This window comes from Corapipo altera, unplaced genomic scaffold, assembly GCF_003945725.1.
Source record: "Corapipo altera isolate COAL_440 unplaced genomic scaffold, ASM394572v1 2b, whole genome shotgun sequence".
NCBI classification, from domain to species: domain Eukaryota; kingdom Metazoa; phylum Chordata; class Aves; order Passeriformes; family Pipridae; genus Corapipo; species Corapipo altera.
The window spans coordinates 8,168,083-8,184,262 of record NW_020884874.1 but is presented as its reverse complement, the minus strand read 5'-3'; the positions used below and the strand labels follow the sequence as shown (position 1 = coordinate 8,184,262).

Below are 16,180 nucleotides of genomic sequence, written 5' to 3'. Positions count from 1 at the left end.
TTTCTTCCAATATCTGTGCTTAGACAAAAATTTGATGTCTGTTGGATTGTAATCAAAATTTTTCTGCAGAAAAACTTTTTATGAAGTTGTGTACTGTTTTGTGTCAGGGTTCATCTATTCACAGAAGAATCAAACTTAATTTATTGAGAAGTTTGTGAGGAGCCAGTCTTATAACATTTCCTAAATAATTAAGTAGATTGCACAGTTCTTGCTATAGTTGCCTATTAAATTAATAGTAGTAAGCATCACTTACTATTTTAATGCTGGTTCTCTTCCCTTATGGTAAACTTAACAACGGATTAAGAAGTATCTTCAAGGTTTCTTCTCATGTTAAGTGAGTTTTGGTTACAGGGAGAAGTTTGATAAACAGACTGCAGTTTATAACCCATCACACCATTTTTCTGAAAATATATTACAGAGTACAATCACTATAGAGTGAGTTCCATAATTTCAGGCACTGGTGTAATGCTAGTTATTCAATTCTTGGAGTGTTGCTGAAGGTTTGGAAAACTTTTTCTGTCTATCTGAAGGCAAATGGCTTAATTCTGAAAATCTACAGCAAGAGCACTGTGCCGCCTCCAGATTCCTCTTCTCAGAAGTGTTTTCTGATTAGATTATTTAATTTTTTTTTTCCAAATTTTCTCATAGTGAAATAAATCTCATATTTGTTCTTGATTTGGCCTTGGTCTGACTAAAGTGAGTTTGATTTGAATGCTGTTTTGCACTCTAAGGAGTTACCATGTATATAGAGAGTGGTAAATCTTAGGATGATTTACTGATGATTTACTGTTTAGTGAGTTCACTAAAACAACATCAAAAATAACCAAAGCCGTGGATATGTGTGCAGCTGTATATCCTTGGGGGAATTCCCTAGGCTAGAGGTCATCCAAAAACATATAGCATCAGATTCTCTCAGATGAATTTATCACTGTGCTTTTAAAATTTGTGTCAGCAGATATTTTTTTTCATTTCCCTCTTCTTTTGGAAATTCAATTGGCCTTAACATTGGTAAAGTCAGTTGGGCCAAGTTACCTGATTGACAACAGACGTGAAGTCATCCAGTTTTGTTGAGTTTCCACATATCTGACATCAGCTTGTTCTTGTTGAATATCTCAGGGTTCCTGGTGGTACCGATCAATACGATATAGTGGAGATCAGATTCTCATTCGAACAACTCAAATATATACATATTTTGTCTATAAAACACGGAACATGGACATGAAACGTAAGTAAAAGGCATCTTGCAATGCTGATGTGTTCATCTGGAAATGTCAGCCTGCTGATTTTTAAATACTCCTACTTTATAAGCCTTTGTTAGGTTAAAGTAATGGTTCTGGTTCTTCTAGAGTGTTTTTAAAACTTCATTTTGTTTCAGAGGAAGAGTACTCTGTAAGAAGACTTAAGTATTTGGGAGAGGGAGTTGTATAGATCTATATTTATGTCCACCTATACGTTAAAAAAAAGAAAAAAGGATATTGCATGTTGGGAAAAACATGCTGACCTGCCTGTAGCCCTCAGTTACTATGTGGCCACAAGAAGCCAACCTCTGTCTGTGTGGTTTTTTATGTTAGTGTAACAAAATAGGCTTTGGGAATTTTCTAGGGGCTATCAGAAAAAATTTATATTCATAAAGAATGAAATAGCATTTCTGGTTCTCTATTATTACTTGTTATATTAGAGCTAGATTTCTGATTAAAAATTTTGCTATCAATTTCATGTTAATTTATTACTTGTTTGTAGTTTTCAATATACTTATTTTTCTTCTCTACTCACTTTTAAAGGAATTAAAAAACCCTTTTTCTGGGGAAATCTGTTGATGCATTATGTTGGTGCAGAATTTTACCTTTCGGTTTGGGGGCTGGCGTGGCCCTGAAGAATCGGCATAGTACTAGACAGTTCTAGATTGGATTTAACTAGATTGCTTGCTTAGAGCAATTGAAAAGCAGAGTAGAAGAGTCCCCAAAACCTTCTAAAAAGGTTCATTAAAGTATTTTCTTACTCCTTTGAATTGCACTGTTGTTCAACTTTAGATTTGCTGGAAGAGTGCTGAAATCTGCTCTTTGATACATCCTTTTCCTACTGAGCAGAAGTGCTTCACAGACAATCCAAGAGGTGTAAGAGATAAGAGTATGGAAATATGTTAGCCTTCTACTCGCAGCACACATGGATTTATGTGTGGGATTAGTTCAGACCAGTTTATATTCTTTATAAATCTTATTCTTCATAATCTTTTGCTTTTTTCTCTCTCCAGCTAGGTGAGAAAGGAGGAATTGAGAGAATAGGTGAGACGTTAGAAGCTTAGGGTGATCACGTCAAACCTGGTCTCTTCTTTCTCCAAACTTGTTGTCAGCAGTAGTTTATTTCATGTTGAACCTTGCTCAGAACCACAGCTTCGAGGCTTGCCTTATCTCTCCTACAGATTTGGTTAAAAAGCCAACTCTAGGTTTAAGTGGCCTTATTTAAGGACTTAACACTTTCAGGTAGTCCTGGAATCAGGAGCAGGTCAGGTTTTTTTATACTGAGGTCTGTTGTGCAGTCTGAATTAAAAATGAGGTACAGCTGAGGTGGCTTAGACAAACCACACAGTGATCAGTTAAGGCTTGGTTGTGAATTCCACAGTGGTGTGGTATCAGTGCAAAAACTCAGGGCTTAAACCTGGGCAAATGTAGTCAAACTGGGCTAGCGAAATGGTGGGACAGACCTGCATGACTTGCCTTCTTTAAGGTATTTTTTCAGGCTTCAGGCAAACTTTTTAAAATTTCCTTTCCTGAGGATCCACAGTTGTTGATCTTAAATAATGAGAAGATATTTATAGTTGTCTGAAACTCTTCAATATGCTTTGCTCAGGAAGTGCATAGATAATCGAGGGTGGAAATGAAAATTGATGCTCAGGGAACTTGACTCATTTTTAGTAGCTGGAATTCACTGGGCACTGCAAGTGGGCATAAATAACTTTGATTGCTCAGAAGAAAACTTGCTCAAAATTTAAGAAAGAAGCTTGAGTAACTATTGCTGAAAATGTTATTTTAACTGGAGCAAATGATTCCCTGAGCTTTTTCTGACTGTCTATAGGTGAGGGGTCTTAGACGTTCATGAGCGGACTGATGTTATGATGGGACTAAAATACCCAGTTGTGTAGGACTTTTGTCTTAATTACACAACAGATTGTTTTGAGTTAGTATGAATTTTCCTAATCACGTTAGGAAAAGAGCAGTCCATCATCTCTGTGCAATTTTTTGCAGGGATATTTACTGAACTGCTTTTCTAATAATTAAAAGAATTTTTGGGGGTGAATTTTCAATGCTTACTGGACAGAAAATTGAGCTGAAATTTTATCCTTTCTACCTCCCCCTTCAGTACACATCATCATACTGCTGCAGACATATGGATTGCTGAGAGGAATGGTTCTGTGAGCATGCAGTAGTAGTCAAACTGCTTTGCAGTGATGTCTGCTAGTCCTAAAGAAGCCTAATTTTGTTTTTGTGAAGACGTTTAGTGTCAAATGCTGGACTTGATGCCGTGCAAAATGGAGCATTGAGTGATCTCCTTTGTCTCGTGCCAGGCATTGATTCTTTTGTCCTTTGCCCTGTGGCAGTACTTACTGATCCACTAGAGAATGTGGGTATTCATGGTTGTTGGAGGAAGAGTGGGAGTAATTTTTATGGCTGAAGGTTCTGAAGAATCAGTCGATGGCTTAGGATGCTGTTGTCATTTTCTTTGTCTGACTCCAATTATCTTTGCAGGGCTTATCATGGTTTTAGCAGGGGCATCTGAATTTGATCCTCAGTACAATAAAGATGCAACGAGCAGACCAGCAGACAACATCTGGATACCACAGGTCAGTTATATCAGGAGATGTTCAATAAATAACTGACCCCTTCAAGGGAAGAGGGAGATGGTGCTTCTAGGTGACCAGCTGACAGAATTCAAGTTCTCAAAGCATTAATTTTACTGAGATATAACTGCATCCCTTTAGAAATAGGAATTAGAAGCTAGACTTGTTTTAAACTTTTTAAAAGAAAAGATAACAATAATTGGTACTAATGCTTATTTTAAATGGAATCAGTTTAGTGTATAGACTGCTGGGTTCAGCTTTTGGGGAAGGGTAAACTAAATAAAAAAAATAGAGTGTCAGTCCTTACAAATTTTGAGTACTGATATAAGAAGGTAATCACCCTTTGTTAAGGTTCTTTTAAATCGTTACCACAGATCTAGTTGAGTATGTCAATACTGAAATAAAATTATTATCCAATGTCTGAATTAATAATGTCTTGAAATATTATAAAGATTCCTCCATGAATGTCTGTTCCCCTCTGGTTTCCTTTTATATTCATTTCCACTCTGTGTTTCCAACAGAGATGCCATAATGCATACTGTGGCAAATAATTATTACTAGCAGAGTTTTAGGTAGTCTTATTTATCAGGAACTAACACTTGGCTTTTAAGAAGTTTAAAGCACAGTATCCAAATGCTCCAATGAAAATGTTTTGAATTGGCCAAAGGAGGGGAGGTAGTCTCACAGATTTAACCTTTTATGCACACAATTGAATTTTCTTATTGTAAACATATTTTCATGACCTAAACATAAAGAAAATAGACTGAGATACCTCTTTACTTAGTTGTCTTTGTCTCTTTTACAAATTCTTTATGATGCTGTAGACTTGAAGAGTAGGAAATGAAAAGGTGAGGTTGTGGCAGTCGTGGCAAAAGGTTGGAAAACATCACCTTGATCATTAGTTCTTTTCCTATGCTGTTGCAAGCACTGGCATTTTGCAAACCCTTTACATTTAATCACTCATTATTTAAAAGGCAGTCAAGTCTCCTGTAACCATATCCTGCTGAGAAGCTGTTCCAGAACTTGCCGTTCTAGTGGTTAGGAGTCTTCTTTGTGACCAATTTATAGCCTTGGTTTCTATCATCACTATTCTGGAGTCAAAATGATTCTTGCTGTCTGTCCTTAATGCATCTATAGACAGAAGCAATAGCCCATTAGTTATCTTTTTATCTTTATTTTGCTAATCTGGAAAAGCTGTCTTTTATTCCCCTCTGTTCCAAAATGCTCTTTATTTCCCTCCTCCGGCTGCATGCTGAAAGGGGTACTGTTCCCTGGCAATATATTTCTAACTTTTACATTATTTTTAATTTTCTTAGAATTTTCCACAGTTTTCTATGTGAAGTCTTAGCAGTGCCGTAGTCAGTGGCACTGAATACTGTTCCTGTATTTCTGCAAGGAATAGCTTTCAGTATACTATTGTCCACAACTGTTTCAATTAGAGTAGGATCTCAACATTTTCTGGATTTCCCTTGTCATAGGGTGTCTCTGTTTTCCAGCTAACAGGCTTCTGTCTTTGAGCTGCAGTTCTTGTTGGTATGCATGTTTATTGCATTTTATACCATTGGATTTTGTTCCCTTTCTAAAACTCCAGTAATCAGTGTCATCTATGATCTTTTTTTTTCTGAATATATGGCAGTACGATTCTCTGAAACATCAATACAGAAGGGTATTGCTAATAATTTTTGTTAGTGTATATCCTGCTTTTGGGGCCATCATCATTGTTCCCATTTTTATTTCACTATTTTATCCTCAACCAAGTATTGATAGTTTTTACAAAGTTTTCTTATCAAAGTTTTACTACTCTTGGTCTAGTGTTATACCAGGATGTTCTTAAGATCTTTTTTCAAGAGTGGGGAAGACTGGTCAAAGGTTGTTGTAGCTTAGTTGTTGATACCCAGACTTCTCTTCTTGGCTGGAGATTTTGAAATCTCTGTCTCTCCTCAGGTAACCTTTTGACTTAAAAAGTGAAACTTCTGGGCTATGTGTTGGTGCTACTTTATCTAAGCTCCTGTTAATCAGACCTGTTTGAGCTGTGGGTCTTGATCTGGTTGGGATCAAGAAAGGTCATCCTGAATAAAGAACACCACTCTTTTTTCAAGTTGGTGCAGTTTATAAGCAACTTAAAATACTTGATCTTCAGCCTAAGGGATTTCAGACTTATAAACCTCCTTCCTGTGATAACTGAGAGTGTTTCTGGGGAGGTTTGCTGTGTCTTAGATGGGTGAAGGGTCTCAAGGTCATGCTGTTGCTTGTGTGTATCGAGTTTAATGTAAATACCTTAGAAGTATGGTTGAGTCTAGTAAACCTTGGCAATAAGTTGAGATTTAAAAAATATTTATCTACCAGTACAAATTTACTTAAAGCTATTCAAGATAAGTTTCTTACTACCCCCTTTTATCCCTCCTCATTTCCACATTGAAACAATGCATATAAAGACACTTCTTTACTTTGTGGAGCTGGGTTATGAATAAAAAGGGTAAATGTTTATCTCTACAGAAATTTCCAGGGAAAAGTTACTTAAAGGCTTGCTTTAGTGAATGTATCTTTTTTTCCTTGTAAACTGTCTTGTATTTGCTTCTCTTTAGCAACAAAATAGCTGTTTGTGTTTGACTATTTATTTTAGCTAATCAGAGAAATTGGTGGCATAAATTTAAAGAAGAATGAGCCTCCTCTCACCTGCCCTTACAGTCTGAAAGCCAGAGTTCTGTTGTTGACTCATCTTGCCCGGATAAAAGTTCCTGAGGTCCTTGAAGAAGGTAATGGCTTTTCCCCTAGTCAGATATTGTTGGAAACAGAGCAAGATGTGGCATGCTACAGTACTTATGATTCTTGTCCATTAAAGAGTTGAATGGATCTCTGCTGAATAGCCTCTATGCAGGGTACTTAGTTTTTCAACTTTAATGACTCTTTAGAACATTTACTTAGCATTTACTCATTCTCATGGCAGCCCTGTAATACTGATATCTTGTTTTTTAATGCCTTTGGCTGCAAATGGCTTAGATAAACTTTTTTTATCTTTGTAATAGGGTAAAAGGTAAAACAAGTGAAGTTTTTTTGCTTTTCAGAGCAAGGAAATCCAAGACAAGCATAATGCTGCTCTCTATAACATTTCCAGTTACCTGTGAGCTTCAGTTTGTGTTTTGGAATTTTTTGTACTTGTAAATATTCAAACTGAAATGTTCCTAAATGCAGTTCTTAAGTTTAAACCATGAAAGTCATTGTTTTAGGCTGAGAGATGTTCTACAAACAAAAAACCCCCGAGCAAAACAGGGAAGATGCTTTAGTTCAAATTTTTCAGTTTCTTTCAAAAGAAAAATAATCAGTCTTACATAGTCATGAAAAATGTCTCATCTTCCTTGCCAACTCAGTTACTGTTTGTACTTACAGCTTCACAGAACTGTATTCAAAAGCAGTTGCTCCTTCACAAATAATGTTTTTCCCCAAACGGGTGTTTCACTTAAAATTTAAAAATCTTTTTTTTAACTCGTGATTACTTAGAGAATTCTTGCTATTTTAGTATGACAATGCCATCCTGTTGCTTTTCTTAGATGGATCTATTAAGTATTTCTTCATTTGGTGTGGAAGCTGGTATACAATATTTGTTTTCTCTTAGCACTTGCTTATTCCTGTTTTGTGGAGAAATGCTGCAGATGGATGTGTCAGTGAGCATAAAGTGGTATTTTCAGTAATACAAGAATGAGTAGGAGTGAAGACCACACCGTTAAATGTCTAGTTCATGTAAACTGTCTAATTTTTTTTCCCTGTAAAGTAGTACAGCACAATTGCAGCCAGTTTTATCTTGCAGATCAACAGTTTATCCTTAAAAAGAGTCCTGCACTACTTCAAGAAATGATTAATGTGATCTGCCAACTAATAATAATGGCTCGAAGCCGGGAAGGTAAGAAAAGAAACTGTATAATTAAAACCAGTAAATATGTTTCTTCATTGCAATACTTCGTAAAGTCTTTGGTTCTTGTGGGAAACTTAACCTGTGATATTTAGAAATACATAAATGCACTTTTGCTCTTTTTATTGTAATGAGAGGGTTCTCTATTTTGAGGATTGAAATGCTGCTGCCGCTGCCAGGCTTTACTCTGAAATCCTGAGTATGTGTGTTCTGCATGTAATTCATTCAATAAAGTTTCTCCTTAAATGCAATTGAAAACCTTTTCTTAAAGATCTGGTGCATTTTCAGTAGCAAAGCACTTAGTATAAGACCTTGTGTTCATCCGTCTTTCCATTTGCACTTTTACAGTTTTTCCCTCCTCTTGCGAGTGCCACTTCTTTTTTAGATCATTTCTTTGCGATTAGTTCGTTGTTTGTTGCTCGTATTTCTCCATTTCAGGATTCTATACCATTTAGCCTGCTATGTAGTTTTACTCTGAACTTGTAGGGCAGGTGATTAGCTGTAATTGCCATAGACATTACAATTTAATCGAAATGTAATATTTAAGCTTTTTTCTTTTCACTGTAAAAAATCAATTGCTCTGAAGGTAGTTGCTTGCAATGTAAAGAAGCAAAGACTTGGATATCATTCCTTATTGCAACAAAGATAGGCAAGGCTTTTTTTTTTACCCCAAACCACTGACCATTTTGTTTGCTGTCAAACAATACATATTGGTTTAACTTTACTAGACTAAAACTCCTTTAATGAGCGTTGATAGCCTCCTAACAAGAACAGTTTTGGGAAAGATATTTCCTAGCACCATTGCAAGTGGTGCTGGAAGTTGGGCTTCGTAACAAAATAAAGTGTGAGAGGGGACATGAGCAGATAAGGACGTTGTGTCAAATGTGGGTGTACCTTTTTTGGTCTGTATAGTACTTTATAAAAAATACTTGAACATTTGATACTGTAAAATACTTCAAAGCTCTGAAAGATGTCTTTTAAGATGAACTATGTATGTATTTGTAAATGCTTGTTTTCTTTTGTGCAAAATGAAACCAAAATAATACAGCCAAAAGCTTATTTTATGCAACTGAACTGGAAGTCTTGAAAAATTAAAAATACCTGTAGTTCTTCTTCTAAAAGCTGAAATAAGATGCTGAGCATAGTAAAGAATACATGATATACCTTGCAATTTAAATGACCTCCAAGTAGGTGTGTTCTTCTCCTCTAGTTCTGAACGTACATGGAGATAGCTTTTTAATATGAGAGTAAAATCATCATTTATAGATGCAGTGTTTTTAATAAATTGCTTTGAAGTTCCAGAAAATTTAGATTTTAGAGTAAATTAAAAAAAAGAAACAGTTTTTTGGAAGACAGTAGTGTAAACTAATTTTCCATTTGCATGTGAAATGGAAGTGATGGTTATTTATAAATGAAATCTGAACAACCTCTACTACTAACAATTTCTAGAGATCATCCTGATCTCTTCCAGCCTCAGTGAGTCTGTGAAAGTGGAAGAGAATTTATAGCTGTCATTGTGTACAGTAGATTTGGAAAAAAAAGTAGGAATGTATCATAGGTATAGTGGAGGACTTGTTTGGTATTTCTTTACAGCTTTTCTCAACATTATTTCCAAAGTTTGAAAGAGACAGTATTCAGAAATTTGGTCTTTGATCTAAAGCAAAATCACTTCTTTTACTATTTATCACTTAGCAAATGTAACACATTGACCCTATTTTTGATGACTTTACATGTAGAGAGAACTTTGCTGTCCTGCTGACTGTTGTTGGGAAACAATTGGAAATTGTAAATGTTTGGTTTTGTTTGGTTTTGTTTAGTTTTTTTTTGTTGGGATGGATTTGGGGTTGTTTCTTTTGTTGTTGTTGTTGTTTTGGTTATTTTTTATGATAGGAGTAAAATTGAAGTTAGATTTTGAAATTTTTGAGAGACTATTTTGTTTAAGTTTGTGTATATGCCAGCATAATTTTAAGTAGCTTAAAGCTTAACTGCAGATGTTTTTGGGGTTAGTTTTAATTTTCACTTAAATCACCTTGACATGGTACATAAAATTATCAGATTTTATAACTAGCCGTAGTTTTTCAGCAGACCTGATCTGTGAAAATACAATGATGATGGCATGTGTTAATACTATCTAAAGAAAAATTTTGGGGACAGATCTTACTTTATGAAACCTAAGTTGCTGGTGGGATAAGGAGTCTCATTTTGTGCTGCATTTGTGTCTTTCAAATACCCTGAATTGTTTTTGTTATTATTATAAGCTTAAAAATATCTGCACCCATTTATGAATACTTTGTAATCCAGTCTTCTGAAGGAAAGCACTTGGGGTGACTTTTCACCATCTTGGCACTTTGCTTTGTGGCATCCATTGCTTGCAACCACTGTTCTGTGGCAGTTAACTGATGGCTGATAATCAGCAGGTCTGAATTATTTTCATGGTTTTTTGAGATCATCTTTAAGTATGATAAGTAGATAGCTGCCTTGTCAAGTGAGGGATTTTACTGCCAAAAACATGGAATGTGCTCTAGTAACTGTCTGCAGAGAAGTTAGGCATCAGTTCAGCTGTCCAATCAAGGCACATTCCTTAATTCAAGTTGGAAGCTGCAGTGTAATGTAGAGGTTGTGGTTTAACCCAGGTGTATACCATTCCTTCACAAGCAACCATAATTTGCATTTAAATTTGTGTTTGACTACTTCGATGTCATATGTTGGGTTTAAGTGTTCAAGGCCAGGCCGGGTGGGGCCTTGAGCAACCTGGTTTAGTGGAATGGGGAGGGGGTTGAAATCAGATCATCTTCAGGATCAACCCAAACCATTCTCTGATTCTATATCTTTGGGTGATTTTATAGCGTTAGATTAAAGGTCATCCTTTATTGTGCACATTGACAATCAGGAGATGTCAAAATGTGTACAGCAAAGGCATTAATTTTATGGCAGGGGCATCTGGGGGATGCTAAAGGCTACACTCTTCTCAGGTCTACTCTCAGGAAATAAAAAGACCTGTGTTCTTTTCATGAAACCAAAATAATGTTTTCCAACTTTGTTGAAATATTTTTCTACTGTCATTTGGATGAGGGGTCAATCCTTTAAGAAAGAGAATATTTTCTGCTCTGACTAGTGCTCTGTGGTCTCAAAGCTGTAGGTAAGTTTTCTGCAAAAGCCAGTTTGTCAGACAGTATTTAGGATTCTTTTATTGGGTTGTTTTGCAGTGTGTTTTTTTTAATTTAAAAAATCCTGGGACTTTCCTTAGCAGCAGCCAAAAAATTTACAGGGAAGGAGAAAGATAGGTAAGAAGGAAAGTAAATGTGGTGTTATTTAGTTGGAAGGTTAGTCTTTCTATTACTACTTTTTTTTTTTTTCCTGAAGGTGGAAGTTACATCTTTCTCAGTTACCAATATATCTAGCCAGGTAGTTCCATTCCTGTGTCTGTTTGCATTGCATATAATCTTCACAGTATTTATTAACATACTAGATTTACAAAAAAATCCTACCATGTAATTTCATTTGATAGCTGACTGTATTTATATCTTGGTGTAATTAGTGAAGAAATAGGAGATTTGAAAGGGAGAGGGGCAGGTGCAGAGGGAACAGAGTGATCTTTCATGTGCATTTAACATACCCCCATAGCTACTTAAAAATTTGCAGCAAGATAGTAAGTGGTGTAAAGGAAGAAGAAAACATACTGAAGACACCAAATTTGGTTGTTTATTTTTTGTCAGATTTAGTACCTTTTGTATTTCCTCTTTTAAATGTTTTAAAATTAATTTAAACTTGCTTTTTATCAAAATACATGGCCATTGGCACTTAAACGTTTAGAAGTTGTAGCTTTGGTACCCTTTTGGTCAGGTGCAGGTAATAAATAGCCTGTCTACCTTCTCACCCAGGTGTCAGTAAATCCACTTTTATTTGCAACTCTAGTTGCCTTCATAGTGTGCTGAGCTTGATCACACAGCCCTAGCAGAGTGGGCATACTCCTTCTGACCATTGGTCTAATTCATCTATTGAAAGATATCTCTGTGCCCCTGTGGTAGTGTCCCAAATATAACAACCAAATATGTCCATACCAAATATATGTATTTGTATACATAAATGAGTATATTTCTGTATGTACACACAGACGTTTGTATTTATGCTTATATTTATATATTTGTATGCAGAATATACCTGTAACAGTCAAGGTAATCAAAGGTTAATTGTTTCTCAGAAAAGGTTTTAAAGTATAGGAGAAAACATATGCCAATTATTAAATGAAATGACAGGCATCATAAATTACAGGTGCCTTCTGTAATACTTGTTTAAAATGGCCTTCAGTTCTTTCATATGCCACATGTAAGGTCAGAAAAAGATTTACGTAGCTTAAATTCCACTTGGTTCTCTGAAGAGGATCTAACTTCTTTTTCTGTTTCATGGTAAAGGATATGTAGAATGACCCAAACATGGCCAATTCTGGACTTGCAGCAGCTCTTGAGCTGCAGGGGAACTCTGAAATGATTTCTTTAAACAGGGTTTATGAGAGATTTTATTCATGAATAGATGGTTGTCAAACAAAGTTATATAGCAGTATGTGTCTGCTTTGCTTTTTCATTTCTTTGGAGATGTGATGAAGAGTATTAAATTACTACATGTCGTTTTGGTTGGTTTGGTTTTTTTTTACTTCCTTTTGCTCTGTTTTGGCTGGGGCTTTCTCCTCGTTTATCTTATAATTTAAATTATGTGCAATGTAGGCCTTTTTGTACTTTAAAATATTAAGAGAATTATATGTAATTTCTAAAGGGAAAGTCAAATAAGTCTTTGCTCAAACACTCTTTTTAACCTTTGTAAATAAACCTAAAAGTCATGCGTTTGATATTTTTCTAGCTATTCTTGCTGCCTTGTAACATAATATAATATGCTCTGCTTAGCTTCACTCATACATAAAGTTTTTTCTTTAATGTTACCTGTATGTTCATCTCTCAAGATGAAAATCGTATAAATAATGTATTATGTAGTAAAAGATTAATGTTTAATGATAAACTATAATTATATGCTTACAAAATAGAGCTAAACACATTATACAGACACACATACGTAAAATAAACAAATATAAGCCACGTTTGTTTTGATGCTGTAGTTTTTTTGCTTAATTGGTGGAGGTTTTATCTGTAATAATTTCATAGATAGTGTGTGCTGTTGTTCCCTGAGACAATGTGAGATGGAAGTCTTTCCCTTTCTTAGTGTTCAGTTGTGACACTTAAGTAGAGGGAAGAAAATGTCTGCTGAGCTGTGTGATTGCAGTGAGAGTAAAAGGGCTGCCTGGTTAATTATGCTGAACATTTTAAGATGTCTCTTTTGCTTGGTGGACTGAAAACAAGGTTTTCTGTGGCTTATAATACAAGTATACATTGTAAAAGTATAAGAAGAAAAAAAAGTTTAAAATTATGTTGTTCGTTTCATTCTCCCCAAGAAAGGGAGTTCCGTGCTCCATCTTTGGGATCTTTGGAAAATTGCATGAAGCTTTCCCAGATGACAGTCCAGGGGCTTCAACAGTTCAAGTCTCCCCTTTTACAGCTGCCTCACATTGAAGAGGACAATCTTAGGCGAGTTTCCAATCATAAAAAGGTATAAAACTACAAATGATACTTGTTAACTTCTTAAAGTGCTTTCTGCTCCTTCTTGTACCTACTTTCCTGTAAGGAAGCAAGGTCATGAATTAGCTAAGAGAATAAAAATAGATTTATTTTGCAGCAATTCAATACAATACTTCCTAGATCTGTCTACTTTTTATTTCTTTGAAGTCCATCTCAGTTAGGAGGTGGAAATTAAGAGATCTGGTAAATGTAAATAAGTGTAAAAGATCAGTCTATGTTGACCTCATAAACAGAAGAAATTGAATTTCTTTAGTAGTACAATGTACTGTCTCCTATTTAGTATTTTTCCAGAATGTGTCTGGAATGTCCTACTGGGAGTTTTTTTTTCAGGGTGGCTGGGGATGAACAGGGGAAGCTTGTTTGGCCTGATATAATTCATAATCTATTTTGATAGAAAATAGATTCAGAAGCTTACACAGAGGTGTTCATAAAAGGAAAAAAAAAAATCAATTACTGTGGGAAGTATTTCAGGTTTTGTGATCCATTACATTAGACAGAGGGTGTCTTATAAAGCTATTGCTATGCAGTTGTAGTGGGGAAAGTGTTGGTATTTGTAGAATTTAAGGATGAAAAAGAATAGTCTTGTTTGAATACTTGCATGTGTTTCTTCACTTTGTTTTGCTGCCTGTCCTGTATTGAAACCTGCTTGTTGGCTTGACGCCAGTAAATCTTCTACAAATGCCTGGTTAGAAACAAGCAGTTGTCTTCTACTAGAAACTGTTGACTTTTCTGGTAGTTTTATTACAGTGGTTAATTTGGATAGATCTTGAAAATATCCTTTTTATCTGATGGAAGTTTTGTTTAGCTTTAACTACAGCCTTAGAGGGTGTTTAAATGCTTCTGTGTTACTGTGAAGACTAAGAATTCTTAGGTACTGCCTTTTTTTTTTTTTTTTTTTTTTTAGTCCCTCTTGTTCACTAAATATTCAAGTAGTGTTATCCTTTGGGTTAAGTAAAAGAACCATTCTCTTATAGGTATCATTAAACTCTTTTTAAATGCAGCCCTGAACTACAGGGATTGTAAAAAATATGCAATTTTAGATGTATTTTTTGACATGTGCAGTGTAACTAAGTACAAACCACAAGAATTTAACTGTGTTATAATTCCATCTGTCCTTGCCCTGAAAGAGGGAAGAGACCAATTTATTAGACTTTTTTGTAGATGTTCCCATGCACTGAGCTCTTCAAAAATACAGTGCCCTAGATTGGAGGTATGATCAGTCTACCTGGATGCCTGAAAATGTTTTTAATAAAGTATGTACGTTTATAGTGGTGAGGTAACCAAGTGTTCAAATCTATGTTTATTTTATCCCTTTAGCCCTGCTCTGCAAATTTTAAAAGGATTGGGTTTAGATTCGTTTCCAGTTCAGTAAAAAAAAAAAAAAAGTAACTTTTATTCAGCTGTTCCTGCTAATACAAATCTCAAAGCACTGAAGTACTCTATCTAAATAAAAAAACCCTATTAGTAAGATTTCTTGACTCAATTTTTAAAAAACCTGGCTGAAATAATAGTTTTATAAGAAACTAAAAAGTACCATTTCTAAGGGGTGACACATACTAAGGAACACATCAATGTTCAAAGTGGTGCTATTTAGTAGGTTTGAATGCAACTTCTTTGGTTTATTGTTTCTCAAAACATATGCTTGCTGGTTTCCTAAGGTGTGGGGTGTTTTATAAGAACAAATCAAGTGGTGTGTATGTATTAGTAACGTGGGGACATGAGTGGTGTATTATCAAGAGTTTATTTGTGGACTGTGTTCTATGCTACCACATGACATCCTTTCCTTTTTTTTTTTTTCATTTCAGTATAAAATCAAAAGTATTCAGGATCTGGTGAGTTTGAAAGGCTCAGACCGTCGCAATTTACTGCACTTCCTAGAAGATAAGAAATATGAAGAAGTTATGGCTGTCCTTGGCAGCTTTCCATATGTCACTATGGATATAAAACCACAGGGTGAGTGGGAGGTGCTTTTGTTCTGTATATGTCACTCTTCTGACATTTTGATAGTCTGTTGGCAGTAGGCTTTTAGAGGATGCTGAAACACAACTCACTGTTATTTATGTGGCCTGGAAATTACATACTTTTTTGAGAGGCAGGTTCTTGTACATGAAATTTTTAGTCTGAGGAGGTAAAGTACATTGAAACATTTCACGGATTCCCCAACTAGCCGTAGTTTCTCCTAAAGGAGCTTATCAGATATTTTGTCTGTTGTTTTAGTATTTCATGAGCAATGTGGAATTCTGGTTGAAATATCACTTTTATTAGCTAGCTCTTTAAAAGTTGTGCTTGTTCCAGAATTTCTGCTCAGTTTACTCCAGCATGAGGAGACGTTTGTGAGATTTTGAGTTGGAGACCCTAATGACTAAATATTCATGGGGTCCTTTGTGATAATCGTTGTATAGTTTTTATATCTGGCAGAATTTGTCTGTGCTATGCTTAGCTACCTTTTGTGTGCACTGTTTCCATGAATGTATAATGCTCTCCCCCTCTGAAGATTAAATATATTATGCAGTTCCTGTTAGGCAGCGTTGCAGTGGGAAGTGAATTGATTCTGCATTCTCCTTTCCTTTGTAGGAGATCAGTGCTAGTAAATGTGTGGTATTTGAAAGGTTGTTCTAATTCTTGTTTCTAGTTTATGTTGTTACTGTGATAGCATTGATCAAATTCAAAATGTGATGTGCTTTGTTTGGTTAGCCTGATTTGTATTTTGGCTTATGCATAGTCCTCTGTGAGAAGCAAGTGTTAATGGAAATACCTGTTAAGGAAGCAAATGTCTCCCAGTCTTGGTGTTTCTAAATGTTGTTTGTAGGTGTT

The 16,180-nt window shown here is 35.4% G+C and overlaps 1 protein-coding gene across 1 annotated transcript in view; it reads left to right on the top strand.

The window, feature by feature from the left end:
* Window positions 1-16,180, top strand: part of SEC63 (SEC63 homolog, protein translocation regulator) — a 59,695-nt gene that overhangs the window by 30,568 nt on the left and 12,947 nt on the right. The window contains exons 8-13 of the mRNA XM_027633757.1: window positions 1,117-1,225; window positions 3,744-3,838; window positions 6,459-6,591; window positions 7,641-7,733; window positions 13,183-13,337; window positions 15,172-15,319. Of these exons, the coding sequence (XP_027489558.1) occupies window positions 1,117-1,225; window positions 3,744-3,838; window positions 6,459-6,591; window positions 7,641-7,733; window positions 13,183-13,337; window positions 15,172-15,319 (733 nt within the window). The remainder of the gene's footprint in view (window positions 1-1,116; window positions 1,226-3,743; window positions 3,839-6,458; window positions 6,592-7,640; window positions 7,734-13,182; window positions 13,338-15,171; window positions 15,320-16,180) is intronic.